Source organism: Acinonyx jubatus, chromosome A2 (assembly GCF_027475565.1).
Source record: "Acinonyx jubatus isolate Ajub_Pintada_27869175 chromosome A2, VMU_Ajub_asm_v1.0, whole genome shotgun sequence".
In the NCBI taxonomy this organism is placed as follows: domain Eukaryota; kingdom Metazoa; phylum Chordata; class Mammalia; order Carnivora; family Felidae; genus Acinonyx; species Acinonyx jubatus.
The window spans coordinates 161,119,409-161,141,599 of record NC_069383.1 but is presented as its reverse complement, the minus strand read 5'-3'; the positions used below and the strand labels follow the sequence as shown (position 1 = coordinate 161,141,599).

Genomic DNA, 22,191 nt, shown 5'->3' with positions numbered 1-22,191 from the left:
CAAGGGTGCAGGGAGAAGTGGGACCCTCATACACTGCTGGTGGGAACGTAAAACCATTCAGCAACTGCACAGAGCGGTTTGGTGGTCCCTTAAACAGCTGAGCATTGAGCGCTGCCTGGCTGGCTTGGCTGGAAGAGCATGTGACTCTTGATCCCAGGGTTGTGTGTTCAAGCCCGACATCGGGCGTGGAGATAACTTTAAGAAAAGGAGAGAGGGAAAAACAAAGAAAAAAAAATCAAACACAGAAATACGGTCTGACCCAGCAATTCCACTGCTGGGTAGATACCGAAGGAACCGGAAACCGATGACCGAACAAGCGCGCACACACACACGTGTTCGTGGCAGCAGGCGATTCGCGGCGGCCACGAGGCGGAAACAGCTCAAATGCCCATGAGCAGATGAATGGATGGACAGCTCCATGTTGCGGAAAGTTACTCAGCCGTGAAAAAGCACGACATTCTGACACGCGGTACAATGTGGATGAGCTCATAAATGGCACTCTAAGTGAAGGAGGCCAGGCACGAAGGGTCACGTGAAGAACAAACGGGAAACGCACACAGGTTTTCGGTTTGGGCTGAAGAAAATGTTTCGGGAGCGCATGGCGATGGCTGCTGCGTAACGCTGAATTCCCTGATCGCCACTCAGCTGTTCCCTTACAAGTGGCTGATTTTACGTTCTGTGACTTTCACTTCGGTTTTGGAAAAGGTAGGGGGGCGCACAACACACTCACCGCTCACGTCACGAGGCATCTTGCCACCCTCCAGAATCAGTCTGACCCGTCCGTTCGGTCACTCATTTCACAAGCGCTGACCCAGAGCCATCGCCGTGCTGGAGGCCAACACACAGCAGAGAACACGACCGACGGGGCCCCGCCCTCAAGAGTGCACATTCCAGTGGCGGAGACAGACATCAGACACATAAACGCAGGCAGTTAAGGACCACGGAAAAGCGGAAGAACAGTGAACCAGGAGAAAGGCCAGGAGGGAAGCCCGAACTCAGAGGAAGATGAGAGCAGAGGGCTCCGGGCTCTCCCACGTCCTCACTGGGGAACCCCGAGCAGGTTAACTTCTCTCATCTCTCCTCTCTCATTCTCCTGCCTGTAAAACGGGACCTCCCCCTTCGCGGGGCTCTGCGAGGATCATGGGAGCTCCTGTGTAAAATGCCCAACACAGCCCCCTGGCCTAGGTTATCATTAAATACTTGTTTTCCTAGGGATAAAATCACCCGAGGGGTAGCAATACTATAAAAAACCCAAATCACATGATCATCTCACCAAATGCAGGAAGAGTATTTGACGATTCCACACCCTTGTGTGATTAAAACGAAAACAAAAACCTCCGCAAACTAGAAACAGAAGGAAACTACCTCAACATGATCAAAGCTGCATATGGAAAACCCACAGCCAACATCACAGTCAATGGTGAAAGACTGAGAGCTTTCCCTCTTCGGTCACGAGGCGAGGAGGCCAGCTTTCAGCACTTGCATTTAACACAGTGCGGCAAGTTGCAGCCAGAGCACGAGGCAACAGAAACAGAAAACCAAGCCATCCTAACTGGAAAGGAAAAAGTGAACTCCACTGTTGGCAGATGATACACTCCAATGCAGAAAACCCTACGGTTCCACAACCCCCCCCCCCCCAAGAACCCTGTCAGAATAAATGAATTAGCAAAGTTTCAGAATAAATGAATTAGCAAAGTTAAGGGATACAAAATCAACAAACACAAAAAAACCAGCTGCCTTTCTATACACTAACAAGGAACAATCTGTAAACAAAATGAAGAAAACAAATCCACTTAAAATAGCATCAAAAAAAACTTAAAACACTTAGGAATTAGCTTAGCCGAGGAGGTAAAAGATTTGTACAATAAAAACTACAAGCCACTGCTGAAAGAACTTGAAGACCCAAGAGCAAAGAACTTGAAGACATCCGAGCTCGTGGACTGCAAGACTTGGACTGTTAAAATCCCAGTACTGACGGGGCACCGCAGCACGAAAACGTTCACCTTTAGCCGGGCAGGCTAACCTCTAGCCTGCATAGTTCTGATAAGGATCAAATGCGTGCCGGTCGCTACATTCTTACAGGGTCTCATGACTGCCTGTATATCTCACCAACAGTTAATGTCGAACTGAATGACAAGCACCAGAGAAATCTTGCGAAAGTAGTTTTGCAGGTAGAAAGTCGAAGAAAACACTCGTGACCTAACACTCCCGGTACGTCCCCTCCCCCTCGAGCACTGAGCGACAACCACAGCTTCCCACCGCAAAAGCGCAGCTCTGTCTGCCCATGGCTCCTACCCCGGGGCGACCTGCATAAACTTACTAAGTTGCACCTACAGCATCTCAAGAATCCGTTCTTGGCCGTTGCACTCGACGACCTCGCCACAGTATAGCTGTTGTGGAAGACAGCATGGTGTTTCCTCAAAATATTAAAAATAGATTTGCCATGTGTCAGTAATTGCACTTCTGGATATGTACCCAAAGGAACTGAAGGCAGGATCTCAAAGAGGTATTTCTATACTCCTGTTCCTAGCAGCAGCATTCACAGCAGCTAAAATGTGGAAGGACCCCAAGTGTCTGCAGACAGACAAATGGATAAGCACAATGTGGCAGGTGTATCCACACGATATAACACTATTTAGCTGTACAAGGGAATGAGGCACGGTCACACACTACAACGTGGATGAACCCTGAAAACACGATCCTCAGTGAAGAGAGCCAAACACCAAAGGACCAACGCTCTATGAGTCTACTTGTATAAGGAACCTACAGTAGGCAAGTTCATGGACGGAAAGTAGAACAGAGGTCGCCAGGGGCCGGGAAGGCGGGGAGAAGAGATTATTTCACAGAGACAGTTTTATTTACGATGCTCAGAAAGCTCTGGAAACAGTAGTAATGGCTGCACGGCATTGTACATGTATCTCATGCCACCGAATTGTGCATTTAAAAATGGTTAGGGGCGCCTGGGTGGCCCAGTCGGTGAAGTGGCAGACTTCGGCTCAGGTCATGATCTGGCAGTTCGTGAGATCGGGTCCCGCATCAAGCTCCATGCTGACAGCTCAGAGCCTGGAGCCTGCTTCGGATTCTGTGTCTCCCTCTCTCTCAGCCCCTCCCCAGCTCACGCTCTGTCTCTCTCAAAAATAAATGTTAAAAAAATTTTCTTAATAAAAATGGTTAAAATGATCAGTATTATTTCACAGATGCAGACACACACACACCATAAACCAGAAAAGACAAAATCAATAAAATGGCTTCATCAAAATCAAGACCTTCTACTCTTTGCACAACGCTGGTGAAAGACTGAGAAAGCAAGCCACAGATGGAAAAATATCTGCAAAGAAAGAATCATAAAGGAATGATATCCAGAAATATAAAGAAATCCCAAAAACTCAGTAAGAAAACAGACAACCCAACATTTATAAAAATGGCAGATACTCTGAACAGACACCTCATTAGAGGAATGAAAAGTAAGCACATGAAAACACGCTCAATGCCTTTAGTCATTAGGGAAAAGTCTGGAACCAGATGGTTTTACTGGTAAACTCTACCAAACATTCCAAGAATTAACACTAATTCCACTCAAACTCTTCCAAAAATAGAAGAGGAAGGAATACTTCCTAACATATTCTATGAAGCCGGCATTACTCTGATACCAAAGACAGACAAAGACACCACAAGAAAACTATAGACCAAAATTCCTTGTGAATATAAAATCCTCAAAGGATTTTCCACTAGCATACAGTATCACATTTAAAAGATTATACACATAAACCAAACGGGTTTTATCCCAGGAATGCAAGGGCAGTTTAACGTAAGAAAACCAATCAAAATGTAATATGCCATATTAAAACAAAGGAAAAAAACAACAACCCCACATCATTATCTCAGCAGAGACAGAAAAAGTGTTGGAAAAAATGTAATGTCCTTTCATGATGAAAACACTCAGTAAATTAGGACTAGAAGGGGACTCCCTAAACCCGGAAAGGACATTTATGAAAAACCCACCACTGACAGCATACTCAATAGCAAAAGACTGAAGACTTACTCTTAAGTGTTAAAACGTAAGATCAGGAACAAGGTAAGGATGACCACTTTCATCATTACTTTGAACACTGTAATGGCAAGTCCTAGTCAGAGCAACAAGGCAAGAAAAAGGGGAAAAAAGGAGGTAGGTTTCCAAATGAGAAAGGAAGAAGTAAAATTCTCTCTCTGTTGATATCTTACACATAGAAAATCCCAAAGAAGCCACACACATACACACAAATAAACAGATTCAGTAAAGTTGCAGGGTCCAAGATCAACACACAAAAATCAGTTGTTTCTATATACCATCGGTAAACAATCCAAAAAGAAAATTAGGAAAACAACTCCACTGACGACAGTATATGCAAAAGCATAAAATGCCTAGGAATAAATTCGACCAAGAAGGTAAAGGACTGTATATGGAAAAGTGCAAAACATGGCTGAAAGAAATGAAAAAAAAATCTAATTAAATGGAAAGGTTTCCCATATTCATCATTTGGAAGACTTAATAACATTAAAAAAAAAAAAAAAAAAAAAGGTAACACCTCCAAAGTGACTTACAGATTCAATGCAATGCTTCTCAAAATTCCCGTGGTCTTTTTTACAAAAATGGAAAGCCAGGTATCAAATTCATATAGAACCGCAGAAGCCCCAAATAACCAAAACCACATTAAAAAATAAGCAAACAAGAGGAGCCTGGGTGGCTCAGATGGTTAAGTGTCTGACTTCACATCATAGTTCGTAGGTTTAAGCCCCGTGTCAGGCTCTGCGCTGACAGCATAGAGCCTGGAGCCCGCTACGGATTCTGTCTCCCTCGCTCTCTTCCCCTCCCCTTCTTGTGCTCAGTCTCTAAAAAAAAAAAAAAAAAAAAAGTTGAAAAATTTTTAAAAATAAACAAAACCCCCACAGAGTTCGAGGACTGTCATTTCCTAATGTCAAAACTTCCCACAAAGCTACAACAATCCAAACCGGATGGCACCAGTAGAAGGACACAAAAACCAATGAAGTATAAGTGAGAGTCCAGAAAGAAACCCAAACATCTACGGCTGCGATAACTCAACAGTCTCTTAAACAAATGGTGCCAGGACAAATGAATAATCACATTCAAAAGAATGAATTGGACCCGACCTCATGACACATACAGAAATTGACTCGAATCAACTGTCTACATGTAAGATGTAAAACTATACAAGTAATATAAGTAAGCATAGGGATAAACCTTCACAACCTCAGATTTGGCAATGGAGTCTGAGATTTTTTTAACAATTTTTAATGTTTATTTATTTTTGAGAGAGATAGAGTGCAAGTGGGGGAGGGGCAGAGAGAGAGGGAGACACAGAGTCCGAAGCAGGCTCCGGGCTCCGAGGTGTCAGCACAGAGCCCGACGCGGGGCTCGAACTCATGGACCGCGAGATCATGACCTGAGCTGAAGTCGGATGCCTAACCAACTGAGCGGACCAGGCACCCCTGGAGTCTGAGATTTTGTACTCTGTGAGTAACAAATAAAAATAGATTAATTTGAAATTCATAAAAACCAAAAGCTTTTACACATAAAAGGACATTATCAGAATATGATAAAACAACCTATGGGATGGGAGAAAAGATTTGTAAATCATATATCTAGTAAGGGTTTACCATGCAGAACATATGAAGAACTCTTACAAGTCAACAGCAAAAACACAGACAATCCAGTTAAAAAATGGACAAAGGATGTATATAGACATTTCTCTACATAACATATACAAATGGCCAATAAGCACATGAGATGTTCAACATCACTGGTCTTTAAGGAAATGCAAATCAAAACCTCAATGAGATACCATCTCATACCCACTAGGAAAGCTATAATAAAAAAAATTGGGGGCCACTTGGGTGGCTCAGTTGGTTGAGCATCTGACTCTTGATTTTGGCTCAGGTCATGATCTCACAGTTCATGGGATGGAGCCCTGCATTAGGCTCCACACTGTCAGCACGGAGCCTGCTTGGGATTCTCTCTCTCCCTCTCTCTCTGCACACACACCCTCTCTCTGAAAATAAACATTAAAAAAAAAAAAAGTTTTTAATGGAAAATAACAAGCATTGATGAGGATGTGGAAAATAAGAGCCCCCATACATTGCTGGCGGGAACATAAAATGGGGCGGCCAACGTAGCAAACAGTTTGGCAGTTCCTCATAAAAGTTAAAGGCAGAATTACCACGTGACCCAGCAATTCCACTCCTAGGTACACACCCAGAGGAAATCAAAACTGGAACTCAAACATGTACATGTACAAGGATGCTCACAGCAGCATGAGTCACAGTAGTGAACAAGTGGGAACAGCCCAAATGTCTGCCGACAGATAAATGAATAAACAAATTACAGAACAGCTGACCTTCACTGTTCATGCGTTCCGTATTTATGAATTTGGCCACTCACTATAATGTATTTATACACCGAAAGTCACCACTCGTGGCTTTCGCATTCATTCTCAGACACACACAGAGTGGTGAAAAGTTTTGAGTCGCGAGTTTCCTGACGCACTTGTTCTCAGCTGATGCAGAGCAAGGTGAGGCTCTGCCTTCTGGGCTCAGCTGTCAGGGTGCAAACAGGTATCCTTCTTGTGGTGTATTTAGTGCCATGGTTTTCACATCTTTGTGCTCTTTGTTGGCGATTTTACTATCTGAAAGAGCCCCAAGCATGATGCCGAAGTGCGGTGCAGGGCCTAAGCACAGGAAGGCTGGGAGGTGCCTTACAAAGAAAATACATTCGTTAGATGAAGCTTGGCTCAGGCAGTTGGCTGAGTTCAATGTTAATGAATCCACGGTGTACGTTAAATAAGGTGCATGCAGACACCACACCCAACACAAGGCTGTGTGTCCATCAGTTGGTGAACATGTTGTGACCACAGGCTTCAGGCACCCAACCCCATATTCCCCTCCCCCTTCCAACACTGCTCCGTTTTCCCTAATGCGATTGGGGGTGACCTTACAGAACACAACCATTGAGAAAACAAAAATGAACTGTACACCCACAGACTGGACTGTTATCCAGTCATAACAAGGAATGAAGCATGGACATACGACAACATGGATGAACCTCAAAAACGTTAACACTAACCAAAAGAAGCCAGAAATCAGAGGACACATATTACAGGATTTCTTTCATATGAAGTGGCTGGGAAGGGTAAACCCACAGAAGAGAAAGGGGAGAATGAGGAGATGAAAAGTTGGGATTAACTGTATGTGAATTTCACCTCAAAATTTTTTGGGGGGGGGGCACCTGGGTGGCTCAGTTGGTTGAGCATCTGACTTCAGCTCAGGTCATGGTCTCACAGTCCGTGAGTTCGATCCCAGCAGCGGGTTCTGTGCTGACAGCTCAGAGCCTGGAGCCTGCTGTGTCTCCCTCTCTCTCTGCCCCTTCCCCGCTCATGCCCTGTCTCTCTCTGTCTCTCAAAATTGAATAAGTGTTAAAAAAAAAAATTAACAACAACAAAAACAAATTTTCTTTGACAAATGTGGTATCACATTTGGTCTTTGTTCCTGGCACAGAGCTCCAAAACCCTTGGAATGTCCTGAGCGACAGAGGCATCTTTGATTCTCATGAGACAACTCTTGGTGGCCCCTGGACGGGGTTGGCTGGATGGGGCTGGTTACCAGAAAGGTCAAGCCTTGATTAGACACTTGGATCTTTCAGCCCCACCCCAATCTCCAGAGAAGGGTGAGGGGCCGAAGGCTGAGTTAGTCACCAAGGGCCAACGATGTTAATCAATCATGCCTGCATACTGAAACCTCCATAAAAACCCATAACCAATGGGGTTTGGATAGCACAGGGGCTGCCAGGAGGGTGGCGCGTCCTGGGAGGGCATGGAAACCCTGCGCCCCCACCCTATACACCTCTTCCAGCTGGCTGTTCCTGAATTGCATCCCTTACAATAAGCTGGCAACAGTCAGTAAAACAGTTTATCAGAGTTTTCTGAGCCGTTCTAGCAAATCATGGAACCTGAGCAGGGGCGTCATGGACACCAGCCAGTCTGAAGTATGGGAGACGGATGCTTCAACTGGCATTTGGAGTGGGGGCAGTCCCATGGGACCAAGTCCTTAACCTGGGGGCCTCTACGAGTTCAGAGTAGGTACTGTCAGAATTGAATCAAACTGGAGGACACCCAACCAGTGTCCGGAGAATCGGAGCTGGACAAGTGGTGTTGGAAAGGACAACTCTCGTTTGGGTCAGAAGTGGCGTTAGTAAAAATGCTCAACAATGCACAGATCTCACTTTTGCGCTAAGACAAATCTTCCCACCTCGCCCACCCCACGGCACCATTTTTTCCCCTTTCGGGAAAGGAGTGCTTTCTCTGCAAAAGAACACACCGCCAACAGGTCAAACAGAATGTGGCCTCGCCTAAGTGCCAGTGCCAAACCCCACATAAAGTAGGATGCCTTCACTTCACCGACAGTGCCATACATTCAGGGTCACGCGTGGCTAAAGCCCCTCACGCTTACACAAGAAAGTGTCCTGTGCCTGACAAAGTGCCTTTCCCTGCCGTGGGCACAGATCCACTGTGCTCACCGGGGAAGCCAATCGCCATCTTTCTTCATCTCTGGAACGGCGACTCCCTCTGGGCGGGTGGGTCTCAGAGGCTGCTTTCTCAACCCGCCTTTCTTACACAGATCAACCAGAAGGCGAGGACACCACCTCACCAGCGGCAGTAACAACGCACACCTGGAAATGCTCAGCGTGTGCCGGGCGCTGGGCCAGGCACTTGCCTTCCAGCTCCGGATCTCCCTACCAGCCCTGAGAGGCAGGCACAACTAGGAGCCCCATCGAGCGGACGGAGAAACTGAGGCCCAGGGAGGGGACCTGTCCACTCCCCCTCTGCTTGCTATCTCAGAGATCAACTCACCACACCTACAGCTGAGGAGGAACCAAACGCAACCCTTGCCTACCTCAGGGCGGAAAAGCCATCAGGACACCCACTCACAACCACCCTGCTTCAACCGGTACTCTGAACCTACTTTCAGGGTTAACCGGCGTCTACTTTCCCACAACCGTCTGATCTTCACAAAGCTACTAAAGCAGAGACCTATGTTCGGATATCTGCAGAACACAATACATAAAACCCTGTCCCCGTCGCACAGATGTGAGCAACCAGCGGGATTTGTGAACAGTGGACCTTCTAGGTCATGCCTGTCTTGGGTATTTATGCAACACGTGTACATCCATGATCACAGGCTTGCTGGCTCAATCCCAGCTCTGCCAATTACCGCGTGGCCTTCACCACACGACTGGGTACCCAGGAGCCCCTTCATCCAGAGACTGGGGTGGCGATGACCTTCCTCGGTGACTCATCTGGAGACTCAGTAAGTACCTGCTGTGCAGAGCACCTGGCCCAGGGCGCACACCTCAGGGGACCTGTAACTGGGCTTGTCCCCAGGCCCCTCCCACAGTGGGCCTCGATTGCTGGGTCTTCTCAGTGCAGGGCTGCCCTCTAGAGCTCTGGGGACAAAACCTCCTCCGGGAACAGAGGAGACCAGCATCCGTCCTGAGCAGAACAAGCTGCACTTCTGCTAACAGGCTCACAGCGGCCCTTCTGCCCCGGGCACACAAGCCTCTGCAGGAATTGGTCAGACGAGGAACCCCTAGGAACAGGACCTTCCTTTCTTTTTTTTTTTTAACAGAAAAAACTAGCCGCACAAAACCAGAGTTCAAAGGAAAACACGAGCCCAAACTTGAAAAACCTACTGTACCTATAATGAGAGAATCATACCGTAAGTAAATCATACCTCAAGGAACTGGACTCGAACAAAAACTCTTAACCTGAAACCAGAGGCTGCCCTGGCTTGCTGGAGGCCCAGGGGCAGTGAGCTGCACATGTGCGCCCTCTAAAGGGGCATCTGGGGACGTGGCGACATGCAGGGCGGGGCAAAGGAACTGGGAATAGAAGCTCCAGGAGCCGGGGTCCCACCCCGCCCTTGTAAGACACACGGGAGCACGTGCACACACACACCCGCTCACCCCAAATAAGAAAGCCTAGGGATCCCGAAAGAGCACGCGGGGATGCAGGACACCCTCAGAGAGGCCCTCTCTGCTTCCTCAATGCCCCAGTGTAGCCGAGGGTGCTGGGCCCGGGAGGGACAAGTCCTATGGCCACAGGGTCACCGGGAATACCTCGGGGAACCCAGTCCAGGAAGTCTGGACGCAAGGCTCACTTGAGATACATGAGCTCAAGGCTCGTGTACCACGAGATACGGGAGAGGCAGTGACCCACAGGGCGGACCTCTCTGTGGCCCCTATGCAGGTGGGCAGGTCGCACCTGCTCAGTCTGGGTTTCGGAGCACCTGGGGCTTCGGCTTGGGGCTGGCCTAGGTCTCCCCCACTGCGCCGCATGAGGCTGAGAAGCAGGGCTGAACAAAAGCACCAACCCTGCTCTGCCCTGCCCCAACACCCCCAGACATGCAGCCAGCCCCACAAAGCCACCTGCTGAGCCAGGGCACTGCAAAGGCCAGGCACTTGATCCTCCCTCCAAGGGCTCCCTAGCTGCCCTCCCATACGTGGTCTGACATTTCACAAACGCAGGGTGACCACTCGGCCTGGAGGGACTCTCTGGAATGCAGTCCTTACACAGACCAAAACGTCAGAAGGGACAGACGTGGCTCTTCTCTGGGACAAGTGTTCTTAAATGATCTCCTGCCGTTCTGCAGTGAACTTCACGCAATCCCAAGTGGTGGACGTGCCAGAGGGGAGAAAACACTGGGTCATCTCGGCTCTGCGCCAACCTCCTGTGCAAGCTGGAACAGAAGACACCCTCTCTGGGCCTCAGAGTCCTCAATGGTCTCGAGGGAGACAAAGGGGTCTGACTGCGGCCTCAAAACCAGAAAAAAAAAAAAAAAATGCTTCTGAGAGAAACAACCCAAGTGTCCGTCGATGGGTGAATGGGTCAAGAAAACACAGGGTGTGTGCGTGCACGTGGATACACATACACACACAGAGGAATGTTATTTGGGTTTAAAGAAGAAGGAAATCCTTCACGGATGAACCTGGAGAGAGTATGTGAAGTGAAATAAGCCAGACAGAGAAAGACAAATCCCACATGGTATCGCTTATAGGCGGAACCTGAAAAGGCAAGGAAATCATAGAAACAGAGTAGAAAGCAGTTATCAGGGGCTGGGGGCGGGGAGTGGGGAGATGGTCGATCAAAGGGTACAGACGTTCAATTGTAAGATGAACAGGGTCCGGGGACCTGGGTGTGATGCGGTGATGAAGGCTGACAACGCCAGCATTAGCTCAAATTTGCTAAGAGTAGAACTTAAAAGTTCTCACTCCAAAAAAAACAGGGCATGTAGGGTGACGAATGTGTTAAGTCAACGGGGAAAATCTTCTCACAACTGTGCGGATGCCAAATCATCACGTGGTGCGCTCAAATGTCTTACAATTTCATTCGTCAGTTATACCTCAGTGAAGCTGAAGAAAACAAAGTGCTTCTGGGTCCCGCAGTAATCGGCAGCCCCAGGGGAGCAGTCCTTGCGTGGGCCTGTGGGCTAGCGCAGCTCCCAGCGAGGGCAGGAAGCAGCCGAGAGCCCGGTGGGGGAGACGGCGAGGGCTGGGGTCACAAATGCTGAGCAACCACCCCTCCTCCAGGGGGCGAGCCACTGGGGAAGGCTCCACTCGGCTCGCCAAGAAGCTGGAACAGATCTGGATGGCCCCCGCGGCCCCTCGCAGCTGCCAAACCTTCTCTGGGTCTGCGTGGGCACTGAGCAGCGTCCCGCACCCGGCAGGAGAGGCCTGGGGCAGCGACGGGCGCTAACAGAGGCGGCAAAAGCCACCGCAGGAGAAGTGCCAGCTGAGGCACAAGCACCACGCACCCCTGTCCCTCGCCAACGTTTGTCTCTCGCCAAGAAAACCTGGAGAGCAGCAAGGGTCCCCGGGCCAGGGGAGAGAGCTCTGCGAGCCAGTGCCACTGACACAGCAACGTACAGCCTCTGGGTGGGACCCCCTCTCCCGGGCCAAGCCCCAGCCTCCTGGCAGAACCTTGGGGGCACTGGCAGGCTGAGCGGGCACCACCAGGGTCCAGGTGGCTGCAAACACAGCTCCCGGTAAGGAGGGGAGGGTGTGCGTGTCAGGGACCAGACAGCAGACAGGTCAGTTTCGGGGAACACAAAAGCCTTGCTGGACTGTGGGACCCCAGACTGCTTCTGAACCTCAAAGGAACTAATCCGCGCAACCCAGAGATTTAACTGGCCACGGGGCTCCCATACCACCCACCCTGCAGAATAACCAGTGTGCACAAATGCCAAGAGCTTTCTGCAGATGGATGCAGTCTCCCCAGCCAGTCAGCGGGCGCCTATCATCATCCCCTACACACAGGCTTCCCCCAGGGAGCTGAGAGGCCAGCGACACCTGCCCAGAGACTCACCCTGGCATCAGTCCCCGCCCCTTCTCCACACTCCCGGAGCAGTGAGAGGCCTCCCAACGCACGACGTCGGAAGACCGCCCTGCGGCTTGCTGCACGGCCCAGCCAGAGCCGGGCGGCATCGCGCCCCTATCCCCTGCCTCAGCCCCTGCTGAACAGACACAGAGCCTCTGCCCATGCAGACAGGCTGGCCTCTTCTCTCTAGAGTGGCCGGTCACCGGGCCTCTCGGGTCTTGATTCCCTGAAAGCCTCAGGACGACCCAGGCTACTATGACCGGGGCCCAGGAGGGCCCGCAGCCCAGTCCCACCGAGTCACGCCTGCTGAAATGGCACTTGTCTCCCGGTGGGCCAGCACACCTGAGCACCGTTCCCAGAGTCCTTGATGCCTGGTGGATTGCAGAACAGCCAGGTACAAGCAAGGGGCCCACTAAGCAAGTGGTGGCTTCCCAGGGAGATCTCCTTCCTGAAGGAAGGCAGAGCTGCCAGCAGCCAGTCTAGCTAAAGCTCACCATGGCCTCTTGGTGGCGCCTGTGAGGAGCAGAGGCAGGCTGCCAGGAAGGCTCTTTTTAATTACTGGGCTCAAAAAAAATAAATAAATAAAAAAGCTATGATCTGAATGTGTCTCCCCAAAACTCCTACGTCGAGTCCTAAGCCCCAAAGGTGACAGACTGAGGAGGTGGGACCCACCCTCACGAATGGGATGAGTGTTCTCATAAAGGAGACCCCACGGACCCCTTGTGCCATCCACATGAGGACATGGCGAGAAGTCTGGGACCCAGGAGAAGGCCCCCCCCTGACCGAGTGGCCTCCGTGATCTTGGACTCCCAGCCTCCAGAACTGTCAACGGTAAATTTCTGTTGTTTATGAGCCATCCAGGCTGTGGTATTTACTTACAGCAGCACAAACGGAATAAAACTATAAAAATACATACACCCATAGTGTCTAGAAAATACATATGGAGAGAAAGAAAACGACAACCCTTTACAGTCCTTCCACCCAGAACACCATTTTCAACACTTCTGATCAACTTCATTCCTTTTGTCTAGAAATACCACAGATAAAGTTGCTTTTTTCACCCAACAATATTCAACACCTTCCTCATCTCAGCAGGTCACTGAAGCTTCCGCTAAGAGGCACCGAAAGCACATCCGCCCAGTCGCCTACCGTCGGACAGTCAGGTGACTTCGCATGCTGGCCCCTCCTCACGGCCCAGTTACCGACCCTCCAAGACCACGCATGAACTCTGGCCCCGTCACGGCATGTCACTGCCGACTCGGGGGCCGCACGCACCTTCAGGGCAGCTGAACGGGATGTGGCCCGGCTGCTCCCCAAGAAGGCCACGTGCACCTGCGCCCCCAGCCCCCGCCTCCCATGCGAGATGGACATGCCAGCGCTCTGACTCGGGCGTCCGCTCCCAGGGCTTCCAACACCCCGCCGCGCATGCGTCACCAGCTCCACCTCCTCTTTGGTGAACTGTGTGTCCTTCTCACTGCCGTCCCCGGATCCTACCTTGTTTTTGAAGTACACCTCGATGGGCATGATGAAGCCAGCGTAACCCGACTCCTCCACTTTGTAAGGGGGCTCCTTGCACACTAAAAAGAAAGGGAAACGCATCATCAGCTTCCTGCACATCCAAAAGCCCGGCCGCAGGCGGCGGTAAGCACGCAGCCCCTCCACACCTCCCCTCCGGGGCTCAGCTGGCCTCACGGGACTGCGGGGCTTTCCGGGAGGCCAGCTCCCCCGGGAGTGTCAAATCCCATGGAATTCGAAGCATCACAGGGCACAGGAGGAGCAGAGCGGGAGAAAGGTGACCCCATCGCGGAAGTAGAGCAGCAGAGGGGCACGGGAAGGGGCGCGACACCAGCTGAGACGGGGGAGTCACTGCCGGCCACAGGCCGCTCAAGTCCAACCGAATCAGGGCAGTGAGCGTAACTTGGGTGAGGTGCCAACCCCGTGGGGCCCCAGCATCCCAGGCAGGGCGGTGTCCACCACCTTCCACTGCTCCCTCACACCCGTGAACCGAGGCCCAGCTGGGCGCCAGCGCACAGGCACGGGGAGATGGGAGACGGTGATGGTGGGTCTAAGCTGGGACTCTCCTGGGTTCTATTTTAGTGCTGAACAAAGGCATTCCCAAGTGACTGGACAGAGATTCGTTAACCGCAGAGGCTGAAAAGAAAAAAAAGCTGAAACTAAAAAGAACAGCAAAGTACAAGCAAAATGACCTCCAGCAATCTTACCCTCCAGAACAAACCTCAATGTTTTGACATACACGCTGTCATGAAAATACCGTTCTCCCGCTTTTAAGAAAAACCAGCACAGTACAGGTCAAATCTCCTGGTCCTCCACCCCTCCCTCTCCAGAGGCAATCACTATTGGAAGGCAGGAAAACATCCCCTCAATCGTGAGAAACAATTATGCACACCTCTGCCCCGGTCAGGTAATTCTTAAGTGGGCCAGAAATTGCTGGAAAAAACAGTGCATGGAAAAAAATGAAAGCGGGCTTTTTAAAATGAAAACGTTGTAAGATTTTTCTCTTAAAAAAATCTTTTAAGCTCTCAAATCATCAAATATCAGATCTCAAATATCTCATGAGTCTCCCCTAACCCAAAAACTGGCCAATGGGGTAGATTTGGAACAGGCAGAGGCCATCATAGGCAGGGCAGCCTTGCATGGGACCCCGGGTTGCAAACCACAGGGGAGCAGGGGAGGGGTTCGTGGCTCAGGCCTCACAGAGAGCAGTCTGGAGCTACAAGGACAGCTGAGGGGTAAGAGCTGGACTTGGCTCCCTCCACCCCATCCCACCCTCCCTATGAGGCCGGCTACCGTCTCCCCAGCGGTGTGCTCACTCAGCACTCTGGGTGCCAGTCCCCACTCCCCGCCGTAGGAAAAGCACATGGCTGGTAAACGAGGCTTACTCAACTGGACTGGCCTCCCCAGTGGTGTCGGGGAAGGGGGCTCCCTGAACAGTCCCAGGACATGCCACAGCACACAGCACAGCCTCCTGGAGGCCAGCAGTAGCCCTGGCTGCCTCTGAACCCTGCACCCTGAACACCGTCACTGACACCAGGGTCTACACCTGAATCATCACTGCCACCAAACACAGCAGTGACTGCATTCATTCGTTACTCTACACCATTTACGTCGGGCACCGTCAGGTGTTGGGATGATGACAGAGGCCATGAGAACGTCTCTGGTCCGTCGCGGGTTACTCTGGGTGTCACCACCCTCTGTCTGACAATTAGCCCACCTAGAAGTAGGGAGCAGCCCTGCCCCCAGGAAACAGGCGGTGACCCTGGTAGCCTGGGACACTGTCACGGGTGAGCTCAGCAACAAATCTCCATTCCAGCCAGTCTCCTTCTGCTCCTCGGATATCCTCCTGTAGGTGCTGGATGGGAAGCTCAGGTGTAGCCGACCCCAAGACACCTCTTTACCTCCCCCTTAAACCTGTATCGCCCAGCATCCACGCTCAGGACGCAAGCTGCCCACCAACTCACCGAAGGCCGCATGGTCAGCCCGACTCCTCCCTCTCCCAAGGTCACCCAAGTGCTATCACGTCTGCCTCCAAAACACTCTAGAATGTACCCCACCGCCCCAGCGTCCTGTACCACTGCTCCCGCCCAGGCACCCTGCCTCTCTCACATGGGTTACCACCAGCGCACTAGCCGTTCTGCCTCGGGCTCACTCCCAGGATCTTCTGCACAGGCAGCTGTAATGATCATTCTGAAGTGTGAACCGGACCGGGTCCCCTGATGGCACCCCACTGCCCTCAGGACCAACTTCAAGCCCCTCCACGGGGCTGCAAGGTGTTTTGTCACCTCCAGCCTCACCTCTCGTCAGCCTGGCCTCAGGTCCCCTAAGACCCAGCCACAGTGACCTTCTCACATCATGGATCACTTCCTTCTAATGACCTCATTTTGAAACTGGGGGGGCCACTCCCTAACCAGAAGCCTGCTGGTCAACAGAACCCACCCTGACTTACAAAGAGCTGTCAATAACAGTTCCCATCCACCTGCAGCGAAGAGCCCAAAGAAACAGGAAAAAATTTGGAGACTACAGGAGAACTTGGGGAAAATTAAAAAAAAAATTTAAACCAACAAACTAGAGCCAACGTCCTTAGATCCCAGATATGCCCAACAAATAAAAACAAGACATCTAAAAAGGGACAATTAGAGAGTAGGAAAGGGCTCTTAGATGTTACAAATATACCACTTACAATTTTATAATTCATGGAAAGACAAAGTTGAGACTGTAGAACAAAAAGACACATTTTTAAAGGGTGAGATGTAAGAAAACAATTCAGATTAAACAAACACTAATAGCAACTGATATTTTTAAAGTACCCACTGTGTGCCAGGCACTATTCTTAGCACTATTCTATACATATTAGCTCATTTAATCCTTAAGACAACCTTGTGACACAAATACAATTGTTTCTGTTTTACACAGGAAAATATTTGAGCATAGAGAAGTTAGGTAAAGAAGCATCCCAGGAAGAAGAAAGAGAAAACAGACATTGTCAAAGAAGTAGAAGAAAACTTTTCTGAGCTAAAAATGAAGAACACCAAACATCCAACGCTAAGAACAACAAGAAGAGCCTAGAAATAATGCTATAAAAAATATTCTAAATGTTTCTAGAGAAAAGCAAACAAACAAAACAGGTCCTCTGCAATAGCATGAGACCCTGATAGCAACAGACTCCTCAGAAGACAAAGAAGCAGTACTTTAAAAGCTCTAAGTGATAGTGATTCTCAAATTAAAATATTATACCCAACCAAACTATCAGTCATGTGTGAGAACAGAACAGCTAGCACTTTCGAATATCCCAGGAGTCAGAGTTTATTTCCCACACACCTTTCTTTAGAAACTGTTTAAGTAATTAGTCTCTTAGGACATTACTCATTAGAAATTACTCCAGTAAAACAAGGCAAAACACCAGGTAATAAATAAATCCCTGGAAGAGAACAGTAAAATCCCGGGGTAATAGCTACAGAGGTGGCCTTGAGAGCTGCCAGTCCTCATTAAAGAAGGAAGACAAAGAGAACCAGATCGTAATATCCAGGAGGGGAAGAAACGCCACCAGATAAAGGAAGTGATGGACAGAACATGAAAAAAATGCGGCTCTTCTGATGAAGACACAAGGCAAGGGGAAAAAAGGGAGAAGCAAATTTTTCACGAAGTTACAGCCCAAACATGAGGCAAAGTAAACAGGGCTATGTTTTCACTAAGAATGATAAAAAGAACTCATCTGACCTTGACATGACCTTGAGTGGTCTCCTTGGAGTGGCCCAGGGCTCAGCGGATGAGTGGCATCCTGGCAACCGGACCAGCCTAGCAGTGAACAGACTCAATAAAGTCACGACGGTGTGTGGTTTTCAGCGTCTAGAATTAACCCCTAATCTGGGAGCAGAAGTGCCCGTTTCAGTTCAACAGCCTTAACAAGGTCAAGTGTGGCTCCCAAAAGGAGGGGTATAAGGTTCAAGGGAAGACAGGGATGCTCACGTGTTTCTCTTCCCAGATGGAGGGTCAGAAAGCACTGACAAAAGCTGACAGGGCTGAAGAACCCATTCGCTCGCTCAGTAAATAGTAAGCGCCTACGATACCTTTCAGCACCAGGGTCACGGCAGCAAACTAAAGCGAAACACAAACCTCTGCCTTGGGGGAGGAGGGAAGGTGGAAAATACATGTGATATGTACTCTACGTTAAGGTGGCTAAAGAGGGGAGAAAACAGAAAAAGGCTAAGAAGCGTGTGGCCGTGTGGGTGGTTAAAGAAAGAAACCATGAGTTCGGCCCAGCAGCCAGAGCTCTTTCCAAAACGGTGACTGCAGCCTCTGCAGAGGATGCAAATGGTGAGCAGGTTGGGCTCCTCACTCAAGGTCACAAGACTCACAGAGATGACCACTGAAAAGATGGTCACTTACCCGCACAACATTGGAGGAGACGCTGGAGGAAGGGTGGGAGTTTGGGATAGAGCTGGTAAGTCAAAGACAGGGCTTCAGTGTGGAAGATCAAGAAGCAAGTAGCAAATTCAACACTACTGCTCTAAGATGCGAGGGAAGGACAAACCCAGGAAGGGCCAGAGTGCCCCCGGGAGGGGTGACAGGTGTGGGACAGTAAGGGGAACTCCACGCCCTGCACACCTCTGTTGGGTTTGTTATGAGCACATATTCGATTTAAAAAATACTTTTAAAGCCCATCAAGTGTAATTTCAGACAGCCCTGCCCCAAATTCTCTTTAACCTGATCCACGTTGCGCTGACAACTGGCAAGGTGAGTTCTGTCCACACAACACACAGGGAACTGGGCGTTTATCATCTGATACATTTGATGCAGCCGCTGTGTGTGGGCATCCGTCCGTCCGCACTCACAGGCAGACTTGGCAACCAGCACGATTCAGCTACCAATTACACCTATTCCCTTGATGCGCTCAGAGGGCGCACCCCACTCATCACACCCCCCTTCCCAAGTTCCTGGAGCTCAGAGGCTGTGCCACTTCCATGTGACCACAGCGGCCCACTGGGCCTCTCCGAACCTCAGTGGACACATCTACCTTGCAGGGATTCTGGGAGGCCCCACGTCGCCGGGCTGTCGTGGCCCATGGCACAGAGCAAGGGCATGATAAACACAGACTGCCATTAACATTACTCCTGGTGGCTGCTTGCTTACTGGCCTGGTGGGGACAGAGATGAAACACGCAGCTTACAGGTGGATGGACGGCACCCTGGGGCCACCCCAGAGAGAAAGGGAGAAGAGAGGGGAGGGCAATGGTGAAGGAGAACTAGAGAGGAGGCAGCCCAAGGAAGCACGGAGGGCCCAGGCCAGAAGGCTGGCAGCCGCAGACGGCGCTCTGCTGCCGGCACAGGCACAACCTGAGCGAATGGGCGTACCGGCCGCCGGTAACACGCTGCGGCACTGACCCAGCCCCTGGGCCCGTGTGCAGACCCTGCTTTAAAGCACAGGCTGTGTAGCCGGCCCGCTTGCACCTGCCCCCCATCTGTAAGGGGGTTGTGGGGAGACTGAACAGAGACCCCGCACAGGAAAAGAGCTTAGCAGAAAGTGCCCAGGAAACGCCATGGTTTATTATTACTGAAGATGCTTTATAGACAGCTGCTGTTGCAGGAGAACCAGATCCACTCTCCTCCAGGATGCTCAGAAAGAAGGAAAAGGAGACAAGGTGAGGACCCAGGAAAGCAGAAATGAGGGAAGGGAATAAATGAGAGCCAATAGAAGAAACCAGAAGAAAAAAAAATGGCTACCACACCACTAGGACTCTCCAGCTGCCTTCCCTTGTGAACCAGAACTTTCTACATGTGTAACATACATCACTTCCCCAATAGACCACAAGTCACTTGCCGGCACAGGTCCAGGACCCCAGGGGATCCTACAATGTGCTCCTGCTTCAGCCTGAGGCCATCCATGCCTGCTTATGGCTTGGCCCCACGGCCCCTGGCACTTGGGACGGAGGGCTCAGCAGTGGCTCTCACCACACTGAACTAGTCTTCCAGCAAGAGGTCCTTCTCTCCTCTGTCAACACATCCATTCAAGAAACCATGTACTGGACCCCTGTGATGTACCACACCTCACCCAGGGGGCTCCATAGTGAGAGCAGACACGGCCCCGGCCCCCACAGAGCTGACAAGACAGCCAACAACTTCATTCCAAATTCCCCAGGAGTGTTCTCTGAGCCCCATAAACTGAGTTCCCATTCTCTGCCTCATCAGACTACAGGGCCACAGATAATCAAGATCTGTGCAGAATGCATGAATGAGGCACTTACTTCTGCCCAAGAAACGGCAGTCTGAGTGTGAAGGGGTGAAGCAGAGAAGGAAGACACATAAGACAGCAGCAAAATGAGATTTTTGCCCCAAATACCATGAAATCCTTAAAATGGCATCTCTCATCAACTGTAGGCCCAATAAGCAATTTCCTGATTACTCACCAGGTGGGTGTAAGTCGCCCTTCCCACCCACTGGCCTTCGGCTACGTTCTCTGGATGCTTCTCAGAGACCGAGTCTAAATAATGACACAAGACACAGTCACCACCTCCTTTGGCTTTTCTCTACAATGAATTCATCAACTGAAGGAAAGGCAGGCAGGAGGGAGGAGGACCATTTTAAGGTCGGAGAAGGGCCACATCTTGGCTGGGCACCTTCTCTCCGACACAGCGAGGGGGGGCAAGCCAGAAGCTCCCAGAGTGTGGGCCCTGTTGCTCCTGGGGAGAGGATGGAGACAAGCCCTCCCAGGAGCGATGACACATGGGCGGTGGCACAGCCCTGAGCCCCACAGGGCTGCCCAGCCAGGCTGGAGGCACTCACCGCGCTTGGGCTTGGGGAAGCTGTCATGCAGCCGGAAGACCACTTTCTCCACGAAGTGCTGGATTTCACATTGCTCGGGGCCACGGACAAACACCATCCAATCGTGGGTGAACCCCTCCGTTGTGGGCTTCTTGCGCAGTTGGGCACGGTGTCCCAGCTCTAACTTGACCTGGACAGTGCACTGGAGGGAGAAAGAGGCGGGCACGGGTCAGTGATGAGCCCAGGGCAGGGGACGGCAAGATTCCCACCCCATCGCCTACAGAGTGTGGCCAGCACTGGCCACGGGAGCCACAAAGACCCCTGGGCACTGCCACGGGCTTCCCAACCCACAACGAGAGTGCAAAGAGCCTCCTGGGGCACTGTGCGAGCAGCCCTGCGGGCCCTCTTTCTCCAGCCCGCCCCCTGGAGGCCCTGTGCTTCCTCCTTCTAGCCCTCACCCTCCACCCCAGCAGGACAACCTCCCCACTGTTCCTCCAAGTCTTGCTCATTCCTGTCTCAGGGCCTTGGCACCTGTGGTTCCCTCTGCCTTGGACGCTCTTTCCCTAGGCCATGGCTGGCTCCCTCTTGTCACTGAGGTCTCGGCTTGAATGTTACCTTCTCTGGGAAGACCCCCCCACCCCCGCCCCGGGCCACCCAGTCTGAAAGCACCCACCACCACCCCCATCACCCTGTGTCACATTGTACATTCTCAGCATCTGTCACTATTGGAGCTCATCTTGCTAACAAGCTGCTGGCTCTGCTCAAACACCTGCTGACTCTTGGGGCTGCCTCCTTGTCCAGAGCTGGAATCCTCACCAAGAGCTCCCCGAATACAACCCTCAGTGTGACCCAGAGTGCAATTACCTCATGAGGAAAACAGATGAGGAAAACGAGGTTCTGAGGTGGAGCTGCTAAGCTGCACACAGTCACCTGGCAGGGAGCGGGGCCCAGACTCAAGCGCAGGGGTGCGTCCCCCGAGGGCCCGCTCCCTTAGCCCCTGCCGTCTTGCCTCCCTGCTCAAGTCACCCAAGCTCCTTGATGAAAGCGTTTTCACTCTCCTCCGCCCCACAGGATGCCTCTGGGGAACAGAGACCCTCTGGGTCACCCGAGCCCACAAAAGCATCGCCTGTCAGTGTTAAAAGCAGAATGGTGGTTCACAGTTGGAATGGAGGGGGCCAGGAGGAAGCCCCCGGGGATCTGGGGACCTCGGCAGTCAGGCTCTCTGCGTGTGTGCGACACTGTGCCTGAAATGTAAGGTAGCTCCTGCCGGTTCCACTCCACCGAACACAAAGCCACAAAACTTTTGAAGCACTCACACCCCTCGGTGGGCCAAAAGCACTGATGGGGAACCCACTGTAAACACGCACTCTGGTGTGTGAGATCCTCCCCAGTCTGCTGGGAGATACAGCCTGACACCTAGTATCAGATGCAAGAATGTTACAAAGAAACCAGAGGCCAAGAGGACACTTGTTCCTAAGTGCCGAGGACAGCCA

General features: G+C 51.0%; 1 protein-coding gene across 3 annotated transcripts in view; it reads right to left on the bottom strand.

Annotated features, from left to right (window-relative positions):
• The window catches only part of MLLT1 (MLLT1 super elongation complex subunit), a 67,574-nt gene that overhangs the window by 36,944 nt on the left and 8,439 nt on the right, over positions 1-22,191 (bottom strand). For 2 of the 3 annotated variants that reach the window (XM_027049361.2, XM_027049362.2), the window contains exons 2-3: positions 20,720-20,900; positions 13,917-13,999 (exon numbers count right to left, since the gene is read on the bottom strand). In XM_027049361.2, coding sequence (XP_026905162.1) covers positions 13,917-13,999; positions 20,720-20,900 — 264 coding nt within the window. Of the gene's footprint in view, positions 1-13,916; positions 14,000-20,719; positions 20,901-21,562; positions 21,992-22,191 lie in introns of those variants that run through there. The other variant, XM_053220021.1, reaches the window with a different exon arrangement.